Source organism: Balaenoptera musculus, chromosome 15 (assembly GCF_009873245.2).
Source record: "Balaenoptera musculus isolate JJ_BM4_2016_0621 chromosome 15, mBalMus1.pri.v3, whole genome shotgun sequence".
Lineage (NCBI taxonomy): Eukaryota > Metazoa > Chordata > Mammalia > Artiodactyla > Balaenopteridae > Balaenoptera > Balaenoptera musculus.
This window is the reverse complement of record NC_045799.1, coordinates 81,210,005-81,219,873: the sequence shown is the minus strand read 5'-3', so window position 1 is coordinate 81,219,873 and position 9,869 is coordinate 81,210,005. Positions and strand designations below refer to the sequence as shown.

The 9,869-nt window shown below is 55.0% G+C and overlaps 1 protein-coding gene across 3 annotated transcripts; it reads left to right on the top strand.

Annotated features, from left to right (window-relative positions):
• Nucleotides 1-32: 32 nt before the first annotated feature.
• Nucleotides 33-9,811, top strand: FBXO24 (F-box protein 24). Of its 3 annotated transcripts, none has more exons than XM_036824742.1 (10): nt 33-313; nt 2,509-2,607; nt 2,705-2,888; nt 3,866-4,104; nt 4,343-4,577; nt 5,480-5,638; nt 5,857-5,978; nt 6,198-6,329; nt 8,398-8,568; nt 8,897-9,811. In XM_036824742.1, the coding sequence occupies exons 1-10, from the start codon at nt 275-277 to the stop codon at nt 9,260-9,262; spliced, it is 1,746 nt and encodes a 581-aa protein (XP_036680637.1). In that variant the 5' UTR covers nt 33-274; the 3' UTR covers nt 9,263-9,811. The 3 variants fall into 3 exon arrangements, with proteins under 3 accessions (XP_036680637.1, XP_036680638.1, XP_036680639.1); XM_036824744.1 differs by lacking the exon at nt 33-313 and adding an exon at nt 773-2,266; XM_036824743.1 differs by lacking the exon at nt 8,398-8,568.
• Nucleotides 9,812-9,869: the final 58 nt, after the last annotated feature.

The following is a 9,869-nucleotide window of genomic DNA, read 5'->3' as shown; positions in this document are numbered from 1 at the left end:
GGCCTACTCTCCAGGCCGGCCCGCCCCGCGCAGCCGCATCCAATCACAAATCTCAGGAGTGGAGATGGAGCCAATCAGGTCCAATCAGGAGGAGGGGACGTCGGCCCTCCACTAGAAGGGCTAGAGGCCGAGAAACGCAGACCCTGGTCCTCTTCCAACGAAAACCAATCGCAAGCCAGATACAGGCGAGTGACGGTCAAGAAGGCCAATTAGACCCTCCGGAGGGAACCTGGCCCGGCCTCTTCTCTGAGGGACGGCTCTACCTACGAATACCATGGGCGAGAAGTCGGTCCCTTCGCTAAGGAGGAGGCGGGTGAGTTAGAACTTTGAGGTTGAGGTAAAGAATGTGAGTGCGGCACGCTGGGCTGGCTGGAAGCAGTGCAGGGACTGCAGTAGTGTGTGCGAGCTGGACGTGTTAGGGAGCGAGCCAGCTTTGAGGGCGCCAGGGTGACCGTGGGGATGGGGGGAGCGGGAGGCAAGGTGATGCCTGAGGCTAGTGTACAGGGGGTCGTTGCAGCCGCAGGGACCGTGGATGCCATTCTGGCTGCGGAGACCGAGGCCCCGCGACAATCTCCGGAGTCCGGGCGGACCGGTGGCTTCCCAGGGGCTGGAGAGGCCCAGCTCAACTCCTCGAGGGAGGGTTAAGGGAGACCGGGAAAGCCTCGAAAATACCGCCCGGCCTACACCCCTGCCCAAAGGAGCGCGCCTGGGCAGGAATTGTGATGATCAGACCTGGGAGGTTAGTCTAGAAGGGACCGCCTCACCTAGAAGAAGTCCTCCGTTTTACAGATGAGGAAACTGAGGCGGAGGGAAGTCGATGAGCTGTCAAGAGCAAACAGCGGGTTACTGACAGCTCGCACTAGAAGCCAGGCTTCCCCCTGCATCAGCTTTTGCGGTGGACTTTTTTCTGTTCGTACCCTATTCTTTGCCTCCCGAGGTGAAATGGAGTGGATCAACGGGACCCAGTTACAAGAGGAAGCTGCAGATACTTGTTCCGTCTGCTGAGAGATCTTAGTATCCTGTTAGGTGGCATAAGGACCTAATATAATCCACTTCATTGGTTAATAGTTGCCAAGCCACAAATAGCTGAAGGTTCTTTCCCATAAGTCACATCTCACACGTTGACATTCCGAGACATTTATCGAATTTTTAAAGTTCCATCCTACGTGTCCCAAACGAGCTGTTTACTAGTCCTTCTGAATAAGGGAGTTTGATTGGATGGTTGACCGTCTTTTAGCTAACACAGAAAACAGATGAGTCTATAATACGATGCAGCTGAGGGCTGTTGTCCAGGCCTGGATTCCTCAGAGTTCCTGGGAGAGCCAGCTACTCCTTGGATGGATTGGTGTAGATCCTCTGCCCCTACGTGGACAGACACAGCCCCAGCTCCTGCTGTTTCTCATCCGTGTCATCCCCCTCCCCCCATAAGAGTAAGTTAATAGCTTAGACTCCGGGAGATAACCTAAGCTTTCAGAGTAAATCCATCCCTTTCTTCCACCTTAAGAGGTTGCCCTTTATACATGCAGTCATGTTACTGTCCCAGGAAAGCAGTCTGCTTTTGGATGTGTTTTTCCTGAGTCTGTGCTCAGCTGTGCCCACTTTCATGTGATGCCTGCTTTCATGAGATAGATGGTCTAATTAGCAGGGTCACCTTGCCCCCTCACCTGTCAAACTGAGTTTATACTGTTTTTTGTTGTTTTTTTTTTTTTTGAGTTTATATCCTTGAGCTACAAATCCCCTGGAGGCTCTGGCCTGCCGAGATGTGAAGAATTCACCAGTGTTTCTCTACACTTAGTGCTAAAAGGGTATCAAGTGGAAAAACCTCCTACTACTCCCTGAAAGTAAAGGCCTCGTCTACCAGTAGTTCACACTTTATTGCTCCTGTCCTGTGCATATCCCATGAGCCACTGGGTGGCTAGAACTGGGCTAGAACCAAGGAGCTAAGAGAGAAAATCCCGGGCAAGGTTTGGGGGAAATAGGTCACAGTGGCTGGGTGGTGAGGTCACAGAGATGTTTGTCTGACCCAGACTCCATGGGGGTGGGGCCTAGGAGGCAAAGGGGCCCCAGAGGTTCCCCAAGCCCAGGCAGGGGCCATGGTGTGGGAAAAGCAGCAGGGACAAAGGCCAGGGAGCTGAGTACAAGGGGCCAAGGGGCCCGGAGAGATGAGGGCAGGAGCAGGGAGGGGGCAGTCAGAATGGTGAGGAGAAGCCGGAGACGGAAGCTGCAAAAAGTCACCGGGCTCTGCAGACTGGAGGAGGGGCTCAGGGTGAGGGGGCAGGAGGCAAAGCAAGAGAAGGGCAGCAAGATGGCAGCCAGAGATCAGGGGAGGGGTTATGTGGAGAAGTTGGACAGAGAACAAGGCAGACAGGGAAGGGTAAACCCACAGACTTAGAGAGAAAGATGGGAGGATTTGACAGCCCAGAGCCCCCAAGGTAGTGGTTAATAAGTAGTTAACAGAAGAGGCATGACCCTCATGGAACCCCTGTGCACCCAATTCTCCTTGAGTAGGTGAAGCGGAGCTGCCCTTCATGTGGCCCAGAGCCTGGGGGTGAAGAGAAGAAGAGGAGAGGAAAACCTACATCTGTTCAGTTGTTCCCCCCAGAGCTGGTGAGTCCTTGGTGGGGCAGGTTGGTGCTGAGAATAAAGGACTGGGGGCCGCTGAGGGGCCCGCATGACCCCTGCTTTCCCCCTCCTGCCCCCACAGGTGGACCACATCATCTCATTCCTCCCAGTCAGAGATGTAGTCTCTCTAGGCCAGACCTGCCACTACCTCCACGAAGTGTGCGACTCTGAGGGCGTGTGGAGACGCATGTGTCACCGGCTCAGTCCTCGCCTTCGAAAGCAGGGTTCTGGCGTCCGGCCCTGGAAGAGAGCTGCGATTCTGAACTGTACACCTTCCCGGGAACTTCTAGTTCTCTCTGCTTCTGTCCTACCTTATTCTGGGATCCCTCCTGCCCCATAAAGTTGCCTGATGACCTCAGTATTCCCAGCCAACCTTCCAGGGCCCCTTTCTCTGGAAGAAACTTGTTAGATTTAAACATACTCCAACAAGGACTTACTCCAAGTCTCTAGAGCTGCTCTCGGACAGACATTGTCACCCAGAGCCCCCATTCCTAGCATCCCTGCCAAGTTGCCCACCATATTCAAGCTCTTCCAAATCTTACCTTGAGACATCCTCCTCTCCCAAAACCTGGAGTTTTCCCTCCTCTAAGCCAGGATTTTTCAACCTTGTCACTATTAAAACTTTGAGCCAAATAATTCTTTGCAGGGGGCAGGTGCTGTCCTTTGCATGGTAGGATGTTTAGCAACATCCCTGGCCTCTACCCACTAGATGCCAGTAGCACCTCCCCCAGTTCTGACAGCCAATGTCCCCGAGGGACAAAAATCACCCCCAGGTTGAGAAATATGCTCTAATCCCCTCCCTTCCCAGGGAACCCCTATCCAATAACTTCGTCTCACACAACGGAGATGAAGGGAGATGCAGATAGCAGATCCAGAGCTAGGGGTGTGGAAGGGTTACTGGCCTTTCCCAGTCATTCCTTTTCACACCTCTTTCTGCTTTTCTATGCATTCTTATATTTCCTTTGATGTCTCTGATGCAAGTTTGGACCAAAGAAGTGCTCACTTAGAAGCATGTGTGTAGCCCTGGGCTGAGGTGGGGCAGAGAACTTTAGTTCAGACATGGGGCATAATTTCAGGTATCTTCTGAGCTTTCCACGTGCCCTTTGGAAGGGGTCTTTCCCCAGGCCTGGGGATGGGGAGGAGCTAAACACCCATCCATTGAGAAATCTTGCTTGCCCACGCTCTGTTTCATCTCCCTTGTGCCTCCCCGACCCCTAAACCTCCCTCTCCTTCCCTTCTGCAGACACGAAGGGCCTGTATTTCCAGGCATTTGGGGGCCGCCACCGCTGTCTCAGCAAGACTGTAGCCCCTGTGCTGGCGCATGGCTACCGCCGCTTCTTGCCCACCAAGGACCACATCTTCATTCTTGACTACACGGGGACCCTCTTCTTCCTCAAAAATGCCCTGGTCTCCTCCACCCTTGGCCAGATCCAGTGGAAGCGGGCCTGCCGCTATGTTTTGTTGTGTCGCGGAGCCAAGGATGTGAGTACCAGGACCCCGGCAGCTGAGACCCCACCTCTTTTCCGGGAACCCAGGGCCCACACCAGTCCTGAGGCGGCATCCTCAGGACAGCCGCCCTCCGATACCAGGAACTGGAAACCAAGTTCGCTTTCCCCAGCCCTGGACCCAAGTATCTCATCTCCCACCCCAGGATCCAGCTGCCCCAGCCTCATCCCACTGCAAGGCTGGAGATCCCAGACACCTTCGTCTTTTCCTACAGTTTGCCTCGGACCCGAGAGGTGACACAGTTTACCGTAAATACCTCTACGTGTTGGCCACTCAGGAGCAGCCGGAAGTGGTGGGCACAACCCACAGCCAGTCCTGTGACTGTGTCGAGGTCTACCTGCAGTCCAACGGGCAGCGGGTCTTCAAGATGACCTTCCACCACTCCATGAGCTTCAAACAGATTGTGCTGGTTGGTCAGGAGACCCAGCGGGCCCTGCTGCTCCTCACAGGTGAGGCTTAGAGCAGTGGTTTGCAAATTGTTTCCTGCAGCTTCTTCAGGACCCGTGGCAGCGGGTGGGGAAGGAGGCCTCTCACACTGGCCTCTGCATGCCACCTCGTCCTGGTCTCAAACCAAATAGCGCTGCTTTGGTCTGTCTGTCTCCTAGTCTAGGATTCTGCATAATGTGTCAGAGGAATAAAGGGCCCTGCTGCAAAAAAAAAGTGGTTTGGAACCCACCCATCAGTAAATGCCTGACTTTTTTGTTTTGTTTTGTTTGTCCTTGCCTCTCGGCTTATGGGATCTTAGTTCCCGGACCGCCAGAGAGCTCCACTGATTTTTAAAATTCTAATCTCCCCAACCTCCATGCCAGGCACTGTACTTTATATACCAAACTGCCCCTGTTTTCTGTGTTCCCTATACGTGACCACACTCCCAAGCCCCCAAGCCTGAGATCTTCTGGACTTCTTTTTGTTTTGTCCTCACCACGCAGCTTGTGGGGTCTTAGTTCCCCAACCAGGGATCAAACCCAGGCCCCCTGCAGTGGAAGCTTTGGACCGCCAGGGAATTCCCCCCTTCTGAACTTCTTAATGCTAGGCAGGGCCCTGAATCCCCAGACATCATTCTTCCCAACACTCAAATTGGATTCCACCAAATCCAACTGCTCGGTTTTCTCTGCACTCATCCCTCACACTGAAGAGCTCCCCTTGTTGATTTTCGGTGCTGAAGGCTGGAGGCTGGGGTACTTGAGGTCACTGCCCCCTTATTTCATCTCTACCCTTTTCCTTCCAGCCCCACTCTAGGGCAGCAGATGTCTCATCCTGTATGGCTTAGGGAGTCTCTTGGGAAGTGAATGTGGTTATTGGCGGGTCCCCTCCCCAACACGGTTGTCTGCCTCCCCGCCCCCTCCCCCAGAGGAAGGAAAGATCTACTCTTTGGTAGTGAATGAAACCCAGCTGGACCAGCCACGCTCCTATACAGTTCAGCTGGCCTTGAGGAAGGTGTCCCGTTGCCTCCCTCACCTGCGTGTGGCCTGCATGGCTTCCAACCAGAGCAGTACTCTCTACATTACGGGTAAGAACCACCTCCCTTCTTCACCAGCCCCCAGCCTTGGACAGACCTTCCAGATACGGAACCCTCCCTTATCCTTATTCCAGCTCTGTGGGGGACCCGTAGAGCATTTCTAGTGGGCGTGAGACTCCCCAGATCTTACATCTTTTATCCCAGGTAGGGCCCGATCCCTAGGAAATGGGTGCCCAAAGCTGCTGAGCTGAGGGCTCCCAACCCCCCAGACCAGGGGGGAGTGTATTTTGAGGTGCATACCCCAGGGGTGTATCGTGATCTCTTTGGGACCCTTCAAGCCTTTGACCCCACGGACCAGCAGATGCCGCTTGCGCTCTCACTGCCTGCCAAGGTAGGACCCTGGAGGGGTGGGGCAGAACAGAGGGGGCGGGAGCAGGAATCAGATGATTGATCAGGGAGGGACAAGGGACCCAGGGAGAGGGGTGACATAGAGGGCAAGACCAAAAGCAATCAGCTGGGTGTGGCAGGTCAGCAGTTGTGAGATTCTGGAGCTCAGAGTTCCCCTGGAGACAACTGAAGGCCCACTTCTCCTTTCTACCTTACCTCCTAGGTCCTATTCTGTGCTCTTGGCTACAATCACCTTGGCCTGGTGGATGAATTTGGCCGAATCTTTATGCAGGGAAATAACAGATATGGGCAGCTGGGAACCGGGGACAAAATGGACCGAGGGGAACCCACACAGGTGAGATTGCTTCCCAGCTACTCTCATCTTGCCCCCCTTCCTCTAATTCCCTGACCCCTGGATCTCTCCACATCTCTAATTTCCGTAGAATCCACTTTCTACTCCCTAGGATGTTAAGCCAACCAGTTTGTAATGCCTGTGCTACTGTATCTCACCCGGGGTTGGCACCACGAGGTGCATTCTGTGTGGCTCATGCTATAAATGCAGTAGGAGTTTAGTGAAGCAGGGAGACCTGGGTGGGCTGAAGTAACTCCAAGAGGTGAGATGTAAGCAGGGCCTAGTGGGTTAGATAGGATTCAGGTGGGTACAGGGAAAGGCATCCTATGTAATGGGGATGGGGACGAAGCTTGCACATCCCTGGGACGGTGGAAGGCCCGGCCTGACTAGAGCAGGGTGTGTTTTGGAACTCGGTAGCTACGAGGTGGTATAGGTGTTTGCGAGCCTACAGAAGTATCGATTTGGGAAAGAGCCACTGCGCGTTCTGGAGCAGGAGAAGACAACCCCCTGGATGATGGAGAACGGGTCACGTGGCCAGAGGGCACAGTGAGAGGCCCACCGGGAGGCTGCTGAATGACACCAGCGTTTGAGACAAGGGACTGGGGCTGGTACAGTGGCAGCGGGAACAGAGAGGAATGGAGACGTGAGGTGTTGTGAAAGAAGATGAACAGCCTCTGGAAACTGACTAGATATGAGGACAGTGGGGTAAGACAAAGGTGGCTCTGGCAATAGATGGTATCACCAGTAAACATGCCAGTGGGCGAGGAATGCTGGTTTGAGGAGAGAATATGAATTTAGGCTTTTTCTTTGTAATGAGAGTAAAACACTAAAGTAGAAATGTCTAGCTCGATTCCAAGTTGGAACAAGGTTGAAATGACAAAAGTAGAGACAGAGGGGCAAAGCTGGGTGGTCGCCACGATTGTGGGTGGAGGGACTGAAAGAGCTATCTCTGAGAGAGAGACACACCCTCAAATGCCACATCTCACAGGCCACGGGCACAGAAAGTTTTACCCAGGAGGGGGTGATTAATGGTGACAGTGATAGTGTAGGAATATGCTCCCTGACATGGAAGGATGGCTATGCCATACTTTTCAGTGAAAAAAAAAAAAAAAAAAAAAAAAGAAATTCGTGAAATGGTTTACACAGCACAATCCCATTTTGGTTTAAAAATATACAACTTGCGTGTATAGATTTGCTGAGGCAACAGTGAGGAAGAATATCCAGCAAGATGCTAATAGTGGGTGGTGGGGCTTCCAGTGATTTTTAAATGAATTTTTGCTTGCCAATATTTTATAATTGTCCTGTAATGGCCGTGAAATTACTTATCTATGTCTTCAAAAGTAAAGCGCTCACAGTCTCAGGAGCAAGCGTGCAGGAGAGGCCCTGGGATTTGGCTGCTGGGAGGTCCAGTGACTTTGGAGAGAAGTCGTAGCGTAGTGGGGAGAGAAGCCAGATCACAGAGGGTTCAGGCGAGACTGGCTGTGGTGAGACCAAGAATGCGGTCCACTTCAGATTGATCACGTAGCCAGTCCTACTGCCTAAAAGACAGAGGTAGGAAGCAGCAGGAATCAGGTGGAAATGCTTTTCCAAAACAGAGTGGCCATTTTGAAAGATAAAGATATGACAGACGGAAAATGCTAGAGACGGAAGGAAGGACGGACTCAGTGGGAGGCAGGTCCTTCCAGGGGCCTAACCTGGAATTGCACAGGGACAGGGAGGAAGGCTCTTCCTCCCCCGAGGCTGGAAGGCAGGCCTGGGGGGTGAGACCAGGGAGCAGAAAGCAGGCCCTGGCCTCAGGCAAGAGGCCTGTTTCCAGGGAGCCGAGAGGAGGAACCAACAGCCATGCTAGCGCCCCTGTGGTCAGACTGGAGCTGCAGGAGAACCAAGGAGGAGTGATAGCTGCCGTCTGCAGTCGGCAGGGAGGGCCTCCTTGGGGAGGGGGAGGGGACTCTGGGGCCCACCTCCTCCCTCCGCTAGCTTCCCTAGGGGAAGCTGTCACCCTTCTCCAACCCGGCCCCACCCCACCGTGCCTTGGTGTTCCCCACTTAGGGACCCTGCCCTGTGTTCTCAGGTACATTATCCGCAGCGCCCCGTCGCCCTGTGGTGTGGCCTCAACCACTCCCTGGTGCTGAGCCAGGGCTCAGACTTCAGCAAGGAGCTGCTGGGCTGTGGATGTGGGGCCGGAGGCCGCCTGCCAGGCTGGCCTAAGGGAAGTGCCTCCTTCGTTAAGCTCCACATCAAGGTCAGAGCAGGGTCCGGGGAGCGGGCAGCCAGGGAGGGCCAGAGCAGTAGAGCCCACAGGACTGTAGCTGGGGCTCCCACAGGGACCCAGGGACCCCGTGTCCCAGCACCACCCACCTCCCTTTCCTGCCACGTACCATGGCTCCTGGCTCTCTCCCTGAGCTGCCCCTGCTGGCCCGCTCCGACCTCACACAACCCTGGGGCTCAGCCAGCCAGCTCACTTGCTGGCTCAGGGCTGGTCTGAGCAGGAGGAACGCAACAGCTGGGGCTTCCTGGGAACCCCTTCCTGGGGCCCCACTCAGCCCCTCCCGCTCTGTCTCTCCTCCAAGGTCCCTTTGTGTGCCTGCTCCCTCTGTTCTACCAGGGAGTGCCTCTACGTGCTGTCCAGCCATGACATCGAGCACCATCCCGCCTACCGGGACCTACCAGCCAGCAGGGTGGCGGGGACCCCCGAGCCCAGCCTGGGGGCCGGAGCAGCCCAGGACCCTGGGGGGGCGGTGGCCCGGGCCTGTGAGCAGTACCTCAGCCAGATCCACAGTTGCCCCACGTTGCAGGACCGCATGGAAAAGATGAAGGAGGCCGTGGGCCGGATGCCCTTGATGGCTGCACAGAAGGATTTCTTCTGGGAGGCCCTGGACATGCTGCAGAGGGCTGCTGGAGGGGTTGGCCAAGGCCCCCCAGCACCTGACAGCTGACCCCCTCTCCTGGTCTCACCCCTGGAGGGAGGGTCTGGCCCTGGGCCAGGGGCTAAGGAGAGGTGGAATGACAGCAATGAATGCTGTGTGTGTGTGTGCGTGGGGAGGGGGATGCAGTGGGCTAGGGCCTGCTAGACATGCCAGGGTGGGCCAGGAACTGTTCTGTAAAATGTTCAGGGGGCTGCCCAGGAGGGGCCCCCAACCTGACTATCATGGACAAAAGATTTGATGGACAAATAGAATAAAGGCTGAAGTGAGGCCCGGTTTGTAACCCTGGGGCCTGGGAGGAACGTGGGGTGGGCAGGCAGAGTGGACGCAGCTCTGGCTGTCAGTTGCTGCAGAGCTGACAGCACCTGGATCCTTCAGCTTCCTTCTCCCGCCAACGCTAAGACCTGATGCCTACTTGGTTCCCCCACTTGGATCCTCTGTCCATCAGACTGAGGAAGGGGCTTCCTCTGACTTCAGGATGCTTCCTACCCATTTCCCTTTATCCCTGTGAAGCCAACCACCCCCACCCCAACCCCGCCCCCGCTCTCCTCCTCCTGTTTCCCTTCCAGATCTGATCTCACATGTTGTCCTTTCCCTTACTTTCTACTCCATCCTCCTC